Source organism: Gouania willdenowi, chromosome 7 (genome assembly GCF_900634775.1).
Source record: "Gouania willdenowi chromosome 7, fGouWil2.1, whole genome shotgun sequence".
Lineage (NCBI taxonomy): Eukaryota > Metazoa > Chordata > Actinopteri > Blenniiformes > Gobiesocidae > Gouania > Gouania willdenowi.
In genome coordinates, this window is record NC_041050.1 from 6,301,918 (window position 1) to 6,318,709 (window position 16,792).

General features: G+C 38.8%; 1 protein-coding gene across 10 annotated transcripts in view; it reads right to left on the reverse strand.

The window, feature by feature from the left end:
- Nucleotides 1–317: 317 nt before the first annotated feature.
- LOC114467685 (serine/threonine-protein kinase WNK2) overlaps nt 318–16,792 on the reverse strand; it is a 61,516-nt gene continuing 45,041 nt past the window's right edge. For 5 of the 10 annotated variants that reach the window (XM_028454154.1, XM_028454158.1, XM_028454157.1 and 2 more), the window contains 11 exons: nt 15,339–16,114; nt 14,387–14,444; nt 14,236–14,309; nt 13,009–13,673; nt 10,988–11,217; nt 10,607–10,825; nt 9,135–9,233; nt 5,469–5,513; nt 3,949–4,244; nt 2,510–2,857; nt 318–2,382 (listed from right to left, as the gene is read on the reverse strand). In XM_028454154.1, coding sequence (XP_028309955.1) covers nt 2,513–2,857; nt 3,949–4,244; nt 5,469–5,513; nt 9,135–9,233; nt 10,607–10,825; nt 10,988–11,217; nt 13,009–13,673; nt 14,236–14,309; nt 14,387–14,444; nt 15,339–16,114 — 2,807 coding nt within the window. In that variant the 3' untranslated portion in view covers nt 318–2,382; nt 2,510–2,512. Of the gene's footprint in view, nt 2,383–2,509; nt 2,858–3,948; nt 4,245–5,468; nt 5,514–9,134; nt 9,234–10,606; nt 10,826–10,987; nt 11,218–12,191; nt 12,309–13,008; nt 13,674–14,235; nt 14,310–14,386; nt 14,445–15,338; nt 16,115–16,792 lie in introns of those variants that run through there. The other 5 variants (XM_028454160.1, XM_028454159.1, XM_028454155.1 and 2 more) reach the window with 4 other exon arrangements.

Genomic DNA, 16,792 nt, shown 5'->3' on the forward strand with positions numbered 1-16,792 from the left:
AAATTAATTAGTAATTAGTTACTCAAAGTAGAAGTCAAAGTATACAAAAATAAAAGATACACTCAATTAAAGTGAACGGAGACCAAGACAATGATTATACTTACAAAATTGCACTTGATAACTGCATTTCTAAACTATTTCAATCAACTGCCAAGAAATTAACTAAAATGAAATGCAAAAAGTTATATTTCAGTTTTAAGATGGGCTGAGAAGTTTACACTGTCTTTTGTTGTCAGTCGCTTCTGTACTATTAAAAAAAAAAAAAAATCAGATATAGAAATGTATTGGTAAAATATAATGAAGATCAAGACAAACGGTTCAAGCACAAAATATTTATTTCTCTCTCAACAAACAGTTGGTGATTAGAGTGCATGAGGGCAGGGTAATGCAGTGGGACACACAGCAGGCCAAAGCAATCCCACACACTTTAATACAAGCCTTTAACAATGTGCAGCATGTTCACTAGAGGGCAACGTTGTCCAGTGGAGCAAAGTGGAAAAAAACCTAACAATCCCCCTCCACAGAACATCTCCTTTAATTTCTGCAAAATGAACATGACAGCAGTAGTAACCCTAACCCTCTGCAGTCTGCTTTTGAACGTTAGGGGGGGGGGGGTGAGTAGGGGAGAAAACACGTCAAATACTTTTGACAGAGAACAGAAATCTCTTACAAGAATTAATTCACCAAAGCAGAGGACTCTGCATAATATCCTATAGAAAAGTCCAATTCAAACTGAATTGATGGAATAATAATATACACTAAAAGCAATCGATCTGTACCCATTACGACACGCCCCATAATTAGTCAAACTAAACGTGTGGATACAAACCATGAGAAAAACTGTACAGTTCACAGCTTGGTAGGATCCGGGATGTTTTGGGTATTTGATTTTTAACTCATAGCTGTACGGTTCGCCATGCTCATCAATATTTATTTATTTTTAATAAAAAGAGCAGCTGGTTGACACCCACACACACCCTATATACGTAGATATATAGGGACTGCTTACATAAAAGAAAGGGAGACTATATGTTGTGCAAATCTCCCATCATCAAGTAGTGTTTGACTCTGAAAAATCAAAAAAAAAAAAAAAAAGGCTAATTAGAAGCCAGAGCTGAAATTAAACACTAGAAATTAAAAATTCAAAACAGATATTAACTAAATAACAATAAATTGGGATCATTTTATTGGATAGCAGCGTTAAAATAACCAGGCTTTAGACGTTAAATAATATAAGAAGTGGTTAATGCACAAAATGTATGATTAGTTGAAAGTATAATAGCAGTAATGAGTTCAGGGCTGTTGATTTGTAACTTTGTTTCTTTTGGCAGCTTGGCTCCTGTTGCACACCTCAGAAATAAGGCTTGTGGCAAACAAAGGCCACGATCAAAGCTTTACGGAAATGTTAAAATTGCACTTTTTGAGCCAAATAGAAGTCGCTACATTCCACCCAGAAAACTATCAGAGGCATGTACCGTACTATATTAAGAAATATACACACATCGTATGGCTCGGGACACTTTTACCTCTGCGCGCGCACACACGAGGCTACAAACACTAGCTCACATGCAGAGGTCTTGTCCAACTTCACCATTTCGACCTGAATGAGCGGATTTTGGCTGCTGAATACGGTAGTTTTTTTTCCCTCTTCCCTCATCATCAGTCATACATTACCCCATTCCTTTCAGCAAGGCATCAGTAAATCTCACCACTATGGCATTCCTTCAGTCACAGGGGTGGAAAGTAAACAAGTGTTAAAACAAGTTTTATTCATTAAATAAGAATCTATGTGGTATTAATAGTGCAGTACTACAAGGGCATTCATATGTAAACCAAAAAAAAAGTGTGTAATGCATAAAAAAGAAGAAAAAAAAGACTGCACTCAAGAAACCATAAAAAAACAAGAGTGAAATCTCCCCAAAGTAAAAAAAAAACAAAACAAAAACCGTAACATAGAAATCAATGTTTAAGGCACTACATTCCTTCCTTCCAGAATATTCATTCATACCGTCCTCTGAGCGTGTCTCACACCACTGCCACATGGAGTCCAATGTAGTGTTTAATGTGGATGTAAATGTAAGACAGAAAAGCAATGTGAACACTGTTGAGTGAAAAAAACACGCAGTTGAAATACATTTTAGTGAGAACAGAAGAAGAGCTCAGTCACCACCACATGTCACATGCACACTGAACATGTGGGGAGTGTGTTGTACAGACACACACCCACACGTACGCACACACACACTATAGATATACATCTCATCTGAAGGATTTCAAGACTTATGTCATGGTATTTACAACAACTGATTATTCACACACACACACACACACACACACACACACACACACACACACACACACACACACACACACACACACACACACACACACACACACACACACACACACACACACACACACACACACACACACACACACACACACACACACACACACACACACACACACACACACACACACACACACACACACACACACACACACACACAAATCAAGTAGTTCTGGTAGATTTAGGACAGGTCCCAGTGTCAGAGAGGTGTGGTACCACAGGGTATGTGTTTATCCCAGGGTTTGTCATTGTGGCGTAGGGCATCTTTCCTGCCGCGCCCACAGGAAGCGCAGAGCTGACGGGACCAGTCGTGCCTGGCCACTGGTGGTGGTAAAAAGGACTGGGAACCATTCCCCCATAGGAGCCTGCTCGTGGCACAAGGTAACCAGGGGGCAGAGAAGTGGAGGTGTTTGGAGCTGGTGCTGAGGGCATTCTGGGGCCTAACGAAGCAGTCAGTGGGCAGGACAGAGGCAGCTGGAACTGGCTGGGACCAACAGGACAATTCATCTGGAAAAGGAAGTCTTTGATTTACACAACACAAAACATACTGTATTCTAATAAATCAGTGATTCTCAAAGAGTGGTCTGCGGACCACTGGTGATCCTCGAGTGACCCCTAGTGGTTTGTCGGTTTATTAGGCAAATATATTTTAAAAGTACCATAATATATTATTAAATCAGGGTTGGGGTAAATTCTAATTGTAATCGCTTAGTTGGTAAATATTTATGATGTAATATAGTTGTAATTGTAATTAAAAAAATATGTAGTAATCGTAATTGAATTGTAATTAACTTCATATAATTGTAATTGGCATGGAAATTCTATAAAAAATCTCATTTACAATTTAATTAAAATTTAAAACTGATGAACCATATTACAGTTCTATGGTTCACACATAAGTACTTAAAGGGCCCATGTTACGCTAAATCAACTTTTCTGTGCTTTAAACATCATAAAGTGCTATTAGGGCTTCATACACAGGCCCAAAGTGTTTTTTTTCATTGATTCTCTCAATTGTTAGTTAGAGGGTGATTTGCTCCTTTCTTACTGCAGGGCGAGCCCAAACACCTCACTCCAATTTGATGACGAATTTGACGTGGCACAGAGCTGGAGAAGCCACGCTCCCAGGATAGTTGAATCACTATGACCAACGTGGACAAAAATCTGCGCCTGTCAAAGTTTTAATTAATCGCACAGCAGCAGCTGAGTGATCACAGCTGCGTGACGCACAAGTCCGTGTGGCTTCAAATGCAACCAAGTCCATATTTCTAGTGCAATATAATGTTTCACCTTATCGGGGTGCTGCACTTATTTCAGGGTTAGAAGCGTGTAGAGGAAAATGACTTACGCACACCGGAGAATGCGCGTAATGCCAGATTTGAATGGGAGCACCCACATTCCAGGGCTGCTCCACCCACAGTGCGTAACTGGAATTAAGGCGCGCAGCGACTTACTTAAGTACAGGGGGAGAATGGCGCAGAGCCAAACACAGCGCTGATGAGCTGCTTTTTGGACTTACGCACATGGGAGAATAGAGTCAAAATAAATAAATAAAAATAAAAATACATAATCTGGCTGTAGATCTTAGTTCAATATACCTCTTTGTGTCCTGTAGGTGGCGCTCTGCCTTGTGAGCCGTGCTGGCGTCGCTGCTGTTTCATCTGGTTGAGGGAGGGCCGTGGCTGATTGGCCGCTGCTATGGTCTCCTTTGTCCAGTCGTCCACCAGCTTGTGGAGATCATCTGTAAACGTGCCTCTTTTGTTGTTGCTGTTGTTGGTCTGGACCTGAGCGAGGCGTGGGATTGGCTGAGAAGAAGGGGAGGGTGTGGCTGCAGGGTGGGAAGCCGGCATCTGATTGGAAGCTGCCTGAGCAGTAGCAGAGTTCATAGAAGACCCTTAAAAAAAATGTTAAAAAAAAAAAAAAGTTTTTATTTTACATCAGAAACAAGACTGGGGAATAAATTGACTGCTGTATTGGCACAAATCATACACAATTTGATGCATATATGTCATCTTAGACTAGTGCTTTTCAAAGTGTGTGGTGCGGCCCTCTAGTGGGGATTAGAGGTATGACAGGTGGGGCGCGATAAACAGGAGGACATTTTCTATTTCATTCCAATCTTCATAAATGTGGTCCTTCATTGCCAATAAAGATCATTAACACTGAACAAAATGCCTACACACAAAGAAAGTAATAATGAGAACCTAAAAATGTAGCAGAAACTAAAAGAACATTAAATTATTAGACCGCAGTAGATATACGACCAGGAACAAAATGTAACGTGGAACTTAAGTACAGAAATAATGATTTACGTCAGCATGAACTTCACATGGAGTGAAACAAAAAACAAACTTTCAATAGCTGACTTAAATAATTTCCTTTTTTGTTTTCTTAAACATTTTGGCAGATATTGCAAAAATTGTCTCAAATTTTCTGTATTTTTGACTACTGCACTTTTTTATGCAGATAATTAATTTAATTTAGTTTTTGAGTTTTGATTTATTTATGAAATTTGTTACGTGCATTATGAAACATGATTTTTCCCTGTAAGTTCATTTCATTCGTGTACTGTCTTGTTTTCTTAAGCATTTTTTGGCACAGATTGCAAACAAAGTTTTGCTATTTCCTGTATTTCTGGCTACTGCACTTTTAAATTTGTTTTTCATGCAGGTGATTACTGGTGCTTTAATTTATTTTTGGGACTTATGAGATTTGACAAATGTGTTATTTGTCAGGATTATTTGGGGGGCAATGGGCAACACCCAAAAAAGTTTGACAACCACTGCCCTAGACCCATTGTTAATCCCAGTGCTTTTATCAATGGATGTAATTTGTCACAGATTTTTGCCAGCAGAGCAGCCAAAGGATTACAATATACACAGGTGTCACAAAAATGTAAACAACAAAATGTTTGATAGGGCAAGCAATGATCAATCATCAATACACATGCAGGCACGCTGCCATGCAACTAGAAAACAAACAAAGGCAACAATTTGTTGTACACATATCTTCACCAGGGAATAAATACTAAAGTAAAAGAAGAAAAACAACATTTTTAAAAGAAACCAGTGAAAACAGGAAGAAAAACATAGAGTAGGAAGGTAAATGAGATAGTTACGACTACTGCGCTCTTTGCCTAGACAAAGTCGTTTCAGAGTGGACCCTAAAAAAAGGCAGAACAGCACAAGACAGAAACAGTTAGGCCAGGACACACTGCACGCCACAGGAATGTGGACAAGCTGCTTCAAAGAGCACATTCAACTACTGTAGTGGAACAGTTAGGGAGGAAGAGGAGGAGAAGGAGAAAGAAGACACTGGGTTCGTAAGTGAGGAAGACACGAGGAAGGAGCCTAGGAGTCAAATCACAAAAACAAAGTTTGTGTTGTTGTGTGTTCATCAGTTAGTGTTATTATCCACTCCAACATCACTGCCAAACATGTGGTGAAAACTAAAGAGGCCACTTTGTTCTACACACAGTGACTACAACTGTTAACGTAGAGATGATGTGATGTGTGAGAATAAATGGCACTACAGTACAGGGGGTGAGAAAGTGTTTAAAATGGTAAATTTCCTGACAGGGAAGTTGAATCCTGGATTTTATTTTTTTCTAAATAAAAAGCAATCCTTCAGTTGTTGTGAGGATGCCTGTGAAACAAAACATAATAGTAAAGAGACGACCCTCCAAAACGTGCGCGCCTAAACTAGCAGCGATTAATCAGGCATCAGTGCTTAATAAACACATGCATGTGAGCCAGAGGGAGGGAAAGAAAATAGTAAAATTGATAACACAGCCCTTTATATAGCAGAGCAAGTCTCTATTAGTGCCCTGCCTGGTGTTTGCTTCATGCACGACTCCTCCATCCAAACATGTGGGAGATCTCATCTACCAAAGCAAAGATTAGAATTTCATGGTGTTGATTATTTAAAAGGGACAATGCACATTAATAAACAGACATGCTGTAAATAAGCCAGACTTAGCCAAAAGAGGCTAGTTTTTATCTGGTGTCCCTGATACGCTATGGGCCAGGGTTGGGGTCAATTACATCTTTAATTATTCATGTTCAATTACAAGTCAATTACATTACGTTGACCTGCAATTTTTCCAATTACAACTAAAATTGAAATGATAATTTTCCCCTGGAAGTCAATTACAATTACATTCTTGATTACTTAAGTACAATTACTGAGCCTTTAATAAATAATCTTATCAAACTTAACATCTCTCTTTTGTTAGCATCTCTTATGATAACGGGTCAGTTTTGAGCCGTGTCTAAAATCAGCTGTAAAATACACTAACAAAAATGTAAAATGATCCTGAAGAGAACTGTCAGGTAGTGGGAAAAGTTGATATAAAACATAACATAGGAATTGTTAACTACATATGTGTAAGACATAGAACTGTAACATGGTTTCACAATTTTTTGTTTAATTTCAATTTTTATCGAATTTCCTTGTCAATTACAATCACAAACTTAATTATGATTAAAACAGCAAAAGTTTTTTTCAAATGCAATTATAATTATGTCATATTTGTAATAAATTATGATACACAATTACAACTATAATTAACACCAACCCTGCTATAGGCTGTTCACTGTGCAAGAGTCCACAGGTTATTATTTTGTCATTAAAACAGTTAATTAAAACATAAAATAGGCAAAAAAACAAAACAAAAAAAACAAAAAAAAAAAAAACTTTTGGCATTATTTTGCTCGCACACAAATAAATTGACTTTAACTTCAAGTGTGACCTCAGGCCCATGTGTGGACAGGGCAAGCCATTCACAAGCCCCAGTGTGCTGGTGGGCTCTGCTTTCAAAGCCACAAGCTCTGCATTATGCAAATGCATGAAGAGCTGGAGGAGAATGCACCAATACATAATGGTTTCAAATGTAACCATGACTCTGCACCTTGTGAACGAGTGCCGTCAAACTAATGTATTCAGACGACATCAGCATTTGGGTTAATGTCAAAGAGCCTTACTTATGTAATAGGAAAGGGAATCACTTCTTTTTATGTAGTCAAAGCTGCTGGAGATGTGAATTATTGATCAGATAAAGACAAAAATCATTGGCTCGAAAAAAACAAAGATGTAGAAGGTTGAAATTGCCGCTCAAAAGTTTGTTTTGATCTCCACTGTAAACACGGTTCATCGACAGTGTTGAAAGAGTTTTGCGCTTTGCATTGTGGGATGTGAAGTCCCGTAGAAGTATTTTCGCCCCCCAAAATTTCTCAACACATTTCTAGTGTCATGGACCGAAAGTTGTATAAAAAAAAAAGACAGATGTTTATTTTGGGGTTAACACGGAAGGATCCATCTTGCGAAGTGAGGTGATATTATGGGGAATACTGGGAATAAACTAGAACAAAAACGGTGTCAAGTCAACTAATGTCCTCCATGTCTGACTAAAAAACAGAAAAAAAATCACAGAATAAAGTAAAAATACTTAAATGCACAATGCAATGTGCAAAACTATTCCAACAATGTCTATAAACTGAGTGACGATCAAAACAAACTTTCAAGCAGAAATGTCAACCTTTTATATCTTTTTCTAAAGCAAATGATCTCTATGATGTTTACACGTCTTTTCATGATAGGGATTTAACGTCTCCCGCAGCTTTAAAAGATTGAAGTTGATTGTTTTATGTTTAACTTTCAAATATAGTATAGTATAGTATAGTATAGTATAGTATAGTATAGTATAGTATAGTATAGTATAGTATAAACAGGGCTGTGTAGAAGTTTTAATCCATCTACAAAATGTTATTTGTACACTTGCATCTTTAAAGATTGGGTGTATGATCAATTATTAGTCATTAAATTCAGGTAAATAACTGTATAGTTAGCTTAAAGTTACATGGACAAACAGACTAAACTATAGAGCCAATGTGATGTTTAATTTTGTCACCATAGCAAGATAAGACGCATCAGCAGGAGCCAAGGAAATTACGAGTAAGATTCTTCAATGTGCAATTCAAACTCATTTGAAGAAACAAAGACGATTGATGTTGAGGACTGTAGATTCAGTGGCAAGGCAAGAAAAAAACAGCTCCGTCATCCCGGATCTGGCAAGAGCGAGTGTTCCTCATCGAAGATTTGCATCAAAAATGCAACGAAATGAGGAACGAAATGAGGAATAGAAAAAGTGCAAGGAAATGGCAGCAAGTGCTTCTGACTGATTTCAGTGTAGCTGAAGGCAGGTTGTGTTCTGAAGGGCTGGACATCGTACACCGAACAATAGTCAAGCCTGGTGGAGTTCAGGTGTTTGAAATGTCATCAGCATTACTGATGTCTTCAGTGCTGGAATGTACATGTGGATGCAACACCAACATACAGAACAAACAATCTGATTGGCACCAATCTTATTTTACAGAAGAACAACAAATCCAAGAAGTCCAGGAAGTGTAGCCTGATTCCTATTGAGGTCTGCTTCCATGGATGATCTTCATTTCTAATCCAAAATGTTTAGAAGTTAAAGCCATGTGCATTATTGTTAAACGTTAGTTGTTTTTACATTTATCCATGGTTTATAAACCACAATTGATGATGTAATGAAATGAATGTTTGGCTTTTCATGTTCTGGAAATGTATTCATCTTGATATATTTATTTTGTGGCATTTTCCCCATACGTGCCTAAAACTTTTACACAGTACTGTATCTAAGGTGAGCAGTCTGACATATTACATTTATATGAAAATATCTGAGGAATGCAGAGAGAGAGGGTGGGTAAATAAAGAGGCTATGGGAATGAGTGTGAGGAAATAGAAAAGAACAGATACAAACAGATGGACAGAGACACAGGTCCACTGAGGAATCTAGTGCGTGGTTTGCTACTAGATTTATAGGTGACTCTCTCTGTCGTTTGGTGGTAAACCGTCCATCCTGTGAAAATGAATATAAGAGGGAAGAAGAGAAGAAACAAGAGAAACACTTTGTAAAAGTGCATAGAGACTGGGATGAGAAACCCCACCAACAAAAGCACCAGAACAGAACAGTGAGAACATGATAGATATGTAGGACGTCCCGATATCGTGTGGGATCATTTTAACTCAATGAGTGAGACATTGGGAATCACTACATAAACCAGCATCAAGGAAATTTAGCTGCAAATGACCTCTTGACCAGTTCCACAGTTTGTCCATCCTTGGACTGCTTTGGATAAACATGGAACACTGCAGACCTGAACGATCCACATTAGCTTAGCTAGAGTTTGTGAAACGCTCTAATTCATCTTACCATCACAAATTATTGCTTTTCAAAAAACCTTTCTGATTCTCAATAATGTTGGATTGTCCAAATGTTGTGCTTCTCAAATAGTTGGATTTCCAATTTTTCCACTTCTAGGCTATGTTCAACTGCAGGTCAATTCCGATTTTTTGCCCGTATCTGAATTTTCCATGTCAATGTGAACAGTACAATTCCAATTTTTCAAATCCAACCCAAGCTACTTTCATATATGGATACAAATCCGAAACATATCTGATATTTTGCGATGAGACTGCTGTCTGAAAGGCCAGATTACATTCTATCCGACCTTTACGTTATTGACATGATCATAATTCTGCATCCCAGACGGAGTGGTAGGGGAGGGGGGAAGCCCCGGTGGAGGATGCAAGTAGAAAAGTAGATAGTAGAAGGAGAGTGAGTTCTTAAAATTAATTCATATTATCAGTGCCACACACGCCTCCATATTTAACTGCATGTGCACGGAGCACCTCAGGACCTCTTTTACGCATGCGGGTCACTTCATACTCCAAACTGATAAAAGACGCTTTTAATGTGTAAATATAAACGAGTACACACCAAAAAAAAAAAAAAAAAAAAAAATCAGATTTTTAAATAATAGTTTAATTGAGCATTGAGACCTGCAGTGTGAATGTAGCCCTAGTCTTACTTTCGCTGACTGTTTTATCATGATGGATTGATGCTAATGCTAACAATTTAGCTTGTAGAACAATAATAGAAATTGGCTTAGTTTCCCTGAGTAATGGTAACCACACCTATCATCTTTTCCATTCATTTTAATTGGTCCTTTTTGATTGTTTAGATTTTTTTAAATGCTGCAGAACAACTATCAATACTTTTGTAACATACTTATCTGAAAAGCATGTCACAAGTTTGTATATATAACATGAGAAAATATATATTGTTGGATATTGTGAATAATAAGCCTGTGTGAAGCATTTTTCCCATCAGTCCTAAAACTGTAGTTTAGCACAGAGCATCCATCCTGCAGGTGAAGTTACTATGTGTACCTTGGCCTGAACCAGCATGGTATGCTGATCCGTCATTGTGAAGCCCAGTGTAGATGTTGTCTGAGGAGATGGAGCCCTTTAACGAACATGGCTGCTGGGTGAGGACTTGCTGAGTCATGGTTAGGTGCTGATTGCTCGAGCCGATACTAGAGTGTGTTGAACCATCCGACAGTACAGAGCTTTTAGCCGGGGAGCTGGAAGAACTGGCAGGGCTCTCACCTTGATGTAAAAAAATTAGACAAAGATGATTAGAAAAAATAAAAGTTTGTGTTTGATTCACAAACTCCTAGAGAGGAGCACAGAAAATGTGTTCTCTGCTAGCTAAAATTAGCTCCTTTCTACAGAAATCTCACTTATCGCCTGCCATCTCCTCCCACTCACCTTTCCTCTCAGCACTGCTGGTGTTTATGTTATTTCTGAGCTGCTGCACCATGGGATTGAGCAGTTTTCCAGCTTTGAGCTTGTGTTTGCTGGTCCTGCGCCGCCGGCCAGTCGGAGGGACGGCGTGAAGGAGGCTGACATTGGGCGGCAGGTTTTTACCCAGCTCCTTATACAGATGTTCTATCTCACTCCTCTGGAACGCCTGCAACTCTGAGATCTCCTTCATGTGTCTGAATGAAGAGGTTGAAAAAAACTTTTTGAGCTGGAAACACTTTTTGAGGAAGATTATTTTGTATTATGTGATTTACAATCAAGACACGGCCTCATAGATCAATAAATTAACGATCATTTGCTCCAAAAAAAAAGCTGTAAAAGGGTTGAAATCGCTGCTCGAAAGTTTGTTTTTATCTCCACTGTAAACACAGAAATGTTTTGTGCATTGCATTGTGGGATGTGAAGTCCCGTATATGGATGCATAGAAGTGTTTTTCCTTAATTTTTCCCGCAATTTCTTGTGTTCGCCCCAAAAAAAACTCTGCCAAAGTGACTTCCCAACACATTTCTGGGATCTTCAGAGATTGAAAGTTGTGGCAAAACAATGGCAGATGTTTATTTTGGAATTTACATAGAAAGATACAATCCAAATGAAATTTAAAGTCTCACAGAATGAGGTGATATCATAGGGAATACTGGGAACAAACTAGAACAAAAATGGTGTTAAGTGCCAATCACTGTCCTCCTTGTCTGACGAAAAAACAAGAAATTACGGTAATAATGAAATGCATCCATCTACGGGACTCCAAATCCCACAATGCAATGCACAAAGCCTTTCTGACATTGTCTAAAAGAATACCTTAATGACAGGTACAGCTCAAAAGTGTGAATATCATGAACAAGTTTAATATTTTTTCTCAATAATTTCAGAGAGTAAACTCAGATTCATTGCTCATAGAGTGAAATATTTCAAGCCTTTAATTCTTGTGTTTTTGATTTAATTTAATTATGGCTTACAGTGTCTCAGAAAATTTAAATATTACATAAGCTTAATAAAACAAAAAAAAAAAACATTGAGGTTTTAAACACAAATGCCAGGCTTCTGAAAAGTATTTTCCTATCCATGCACTCAATTCTTGGGAATCCTTTAGTAAGAATTACTGCATCAATGCAGCTTGGCACTGACTGTGGAAACTTCACACTGGACTCGTCTGCTGATGTTGGTCCACTGTGTTTTCTGAAGCCCACAGTCAACGCATCTACCAGAAAGAGCACTTCATGCATCCTTCTGCTGACGAGCTTTAAGGAGATGCTGGTTGACTTGGCACCTGCCCACATTGCCAAAGGTACCAAAAGAGAGTTTATACAGTAATTTTCCAAGACACTGGGTGGAGTTACAGTATATATAATGTATAATCAAAATCACAAGAACCAAAGGCTTAAAATATTATAATAATTATTACATTAATGCTGGCTAAGTCATTCTTAAAATTGTAGTAACAATGTGAAATTGCTAATGTGGCTTAATAGAGAAATTTTAGTCTTTACCTGTTCAAAATCATCTTAGGGCAAAAAAAAATGTATTCATTTTTTTAAAAATGGAAAAATTTGGTACGTTTTTTCAGATAAGGTTATAGTAAGGCATGAAAATGGAAACATCTTGGATTTTTTTCTTCAGATAAGGGTAAGGCATAAAAATGGAAAAAATGCATTTTTGCTGAGATAAGGCGTATAGTAAGGCATAAAAAATGGGGGAAAAAAATAGATTCTTTTTCTGACATAAGGCTATATATAGTAAGGCATTAAAATGGAAAAAAATGGAATTTTGTTTTTTTGAAATAAGGCTATCATAAGACCCTAAAAACTAGTACAAATCAGATGAGCACTACATTTCATATGAATGACAGTGATAACTTCTTCTGAATTGAAAAAACTTGAAATATTATTTTTGGATATCAAGAGCCACCAAACTGAGGTAAACGTCAAGTACTGTACGTTGTGAGTGTGTAAATGTGTGGGTCACTTTACTTTTCTCTGAGTTTCTGTAGTTCTTTCTTCATATCTGCATCTTCAAATTCAGAGTCATTGTCACTGCTGATGTAGGCAGAGTGGGCGTGTCCTGCAGAAGTGGAAGACGCGTGACCGTTCATGGCCAATGGCAGTCTGTTTACGGAGTCCGAGCTCTGCTCACTTTTGCTGCGCCCGGAGCGCCTCAGGAATGCCACGGCCCTCTTCATGATGTCACTGCCGCTGTGCTCAGACAGAGCGTGAAGTGAAGGAGAGGGCTGAGCAGGAGGAAGAGTTGCGATGCTGTTCTCTTCCTCAGCCGAGCCAGAGTAGGCATGGGACAGTCTGTGATAGTGGTGGTGGGAGGAGGAATCTATGGTCTGGGCTCGGGGAAGATGGCACGGGGTGGAGTCAGGACTGGAAGACAGGGCGGCTGGATAGAAGTTTGGAGGTGCAGAGAAGCGATTGTTACAATGAAGTCTGGATGTTCCTGCTTTCTCGTCATCATCAGCTGGAGCCGTCACAGAGGATGCAGACAATGCTTTGTTGTCCTCTTGGTTTCTGTTGGTGCACCGAGTCTTACTGTGAGACTCTCCCGAGCCACTAGAGGGCGACACTGACTTGCAGCTGTTGGTCGTCTTCTTACTTTTCTCCAAATGGCACACATCTGATGGAGTTGGGATGATCTTTAGGAATGAGAAAAACTTTTTGGTTAACAATAAAGTTTGTTTCCTAAACACGAACATTAAATACAATATTTAGGCAACAAAAGTTTAGACCCTAAAAACATAGACGCTCATCTGGAGTTTAAAAAGGACTAATTTAGAATAACCCCCAATAAGGCTGTGCAATAATCAAAATTCAATTACGATTTTGATTATTACGCTTAACAATTACAAAAATAAAATTGAGGAAAAAATTATATAGCACTGTTTAAAAAAAAAAAAAAAACTTTTTGGTTGACAATCATTTAAATATTTGTGATTTCAATCAATTATGACTAAAATAACCATGATTGTAATTTTTTTCTATAATCGAGCAGCACTAGCCCACAAAGTTGATGCATAAAATGACAAAAAATACACAAAATGACAACAAAATTACTCAAGAAACACATTACTACATAACAAAAAATATACAACATCAGAAACACAAAATGACTTAAAACCATACAGAATTTACAGAAAACAGAAAAATAAAATTCACAAAACCTAAAGACACAAGACAACTAATATAATCAAATCTTACTTGAAAACGACTTTTTGAGCCATTTGAACTGGAACTGGCCGTGGCATCTTTTGCATTTGCAGCTTTGCTAGTGGCTAAAAGACAAAAAAATTAAATAAAAATTTGACACACATTTATACACATCTGCTTATTTCAATACAATGTTATTTACCCGGCACTGCTGAGTCACTTGACGCAACCACACCGTTGTCACGCTCAGGAATCTGAGGCTAAAATAGAAAGAGAAAATTTAATCCAACAGTGACAGGTTGGTCAGTGGATGTTTTGGTCACGAGATTGAAGGAATTTTCCTTTATCGCGGGTGAGAAGGGATAAACAAAACTTTAAAAAACGGTTGATTTTCATTTTCTGTTTCTAAAAACAAAATATGAAATATTAGAAGGCAGAAACCAGAAGTTGTCATTTTAAAAATAACAGCATGTACTTGGAAGGTGTTGTTTTTCTGGCAAGAGCCCCAAAATAAGACATAGCAAAACAAGGCTGTCTTCTGCAAAAATCTCTGCATGTATATCACACCAAAGTAGGGTTGGTGGAGTAAAACTTTTCTGCAATCATGTCCTCTTCACTGAGACATTCTCTTATAATTTTGAAAAGCAATGTATTGATCATGTCATCAACTTCTGTTACACAGCAGCGCCAAAACCCTCACAGCTCTTACTTTGAAAACGGCAACTTCTGGTTTTGAATGTTTTGTTTATTCCTTCTTGGCCCTGATAAGGAAAAACCCATTTAATTTCAATTTTAATTTCTGAATTACTACATTTTAATTGAAAAACCACTCATTTCTTTGTTTTATGTTTTATAACCTTTTCTGAATGGAAAATCCATTGACTAAAACATACACTGACCCAAAATAATCAATTTCCTCAGTGATTTGCCGCAAGCCATAATTATTTGAATGTCTCAGCTTTTCAAATGTGTTTTAATATCAGTGATGCTATGGGAAGAAGAAGTCAGGACGAAGGACTGGAGGGCAGCAGTAATTTTGTTATCCACTCATTGTTTATAGCCCTCATCCAAATCAATCAATACCCCAGTACAGAAAAATGATTCACTAATGGTTTCTCAACATATCTCACTCTCACACACACACTGTGCTTTACCAGAGGTTCCCCCCTCTTCTTTGTGGGAGCTCCCTCAGAGCTCTGTCCGTCTGAAACAGGAGGAGAACTGACCCCGTCTGTGCTGGAGGTCTGAGGGTCTGACGTGGCCCCGGAGGGCTGGGCTGGGGAGTGCTCCTGGTACAACAGGTTTCGCAGTTTTTCATCCAAAGTCTTGATTGTCCGATCAACAAACCCCACTCTGCGGGGCCCCTCACCGTCAGACTCCCCTGGCACCACAGGCTGATGCTGCTGGCTAGACGACTGGGAGCACTGGGAGACGTGATGAGCTGGACTTTGGGGCTGGGATGTCACTGTCCCAGGCTGCATGGGCGTGGCGTACGGCTGCTGTAGGACCACAGGCTGCTGAGAGCCCAGCTGAGGGGGGGGCTCTCCAGTCGGGCTCAGGTTCTGATGCATCGGCTCGTTTTGAAACAAGGCCGTAACATCAGCTGGTCCTTTATCAATGGCTTTCACGTCCAGAGAGAGGGGGGGTACGATCGCACAGCATGGCATATCTGCTACCATGGAGATAGCAGAGATGCAGGGTTCGTCCACTAGCTTTGGTTTATACAGACCAATGTCACCTGCAGCGTGAGGATGTTTGGTCAGATTGGGCTGGGTCTGTGTGACCTGGTCCGTGCTGGGTTGGTCTGGTTTTTGCACTGAAGTCTGAGCAGCGGTGGACAGAGAGGAAGAGGAAAAAGATGCAACTGGAGTAGTCTCTGGAGCGGTGCAGGTGCTGGGCCTGAATGATGGTGATCCATGCAGTTCAGATGCTTAAGAAACACAGAGGTCAGTACTCATTAGAAAAAGAAATGATTGGGAGTTTCATATACAACGCCTTGAAGGAAAAAAGCAACAACGTTTTATATCAAAATCCTGCCCTTTATTTCTACATAAAACCATTGCAGAAGTAGGGCCCTATAATTTCCAAATGTTTAAACTGCCCAAAAACTACGCCACTCACTCATTCCAAAATACAGAGCCGAACAGTTCAGTTAAATTACAATTTTATTTTTGACAGACATTTTTCTTTAATTATGGTTTTCTTTTTATTATTATTTATTGTGTTTCCTCACAGGAGTTAAAAACGAATATTTTCTAAAAAATGTTTTATAAATATTGCTTAAAGGGGACATATGAAAAATCCACTTTTGCAGTTTTCAAAATCATCACATGAGGTAACTTGAGCGTCCATGGGCACACAAAATGTGAAACAAAACCATCCAGTCGTTTGTTTGTGGTCTGTGTAAGTCTGTTTCAAATTTTTTAAGTTTGTGACGTCACAAGCAAAATCGGGACAGAAAAAGCCTCCCCTCCCCTGGTAACTCCACCTCCAACCTGATGAAAACTTTTGCGAAAGTCCGCCATTGTTTTTCACAAAGAGCACGACTGTAGCAACTGCAGTCACTTCAATCGCCTGTGATGAGTCGCTTGAACATAGTGGTGCTTTT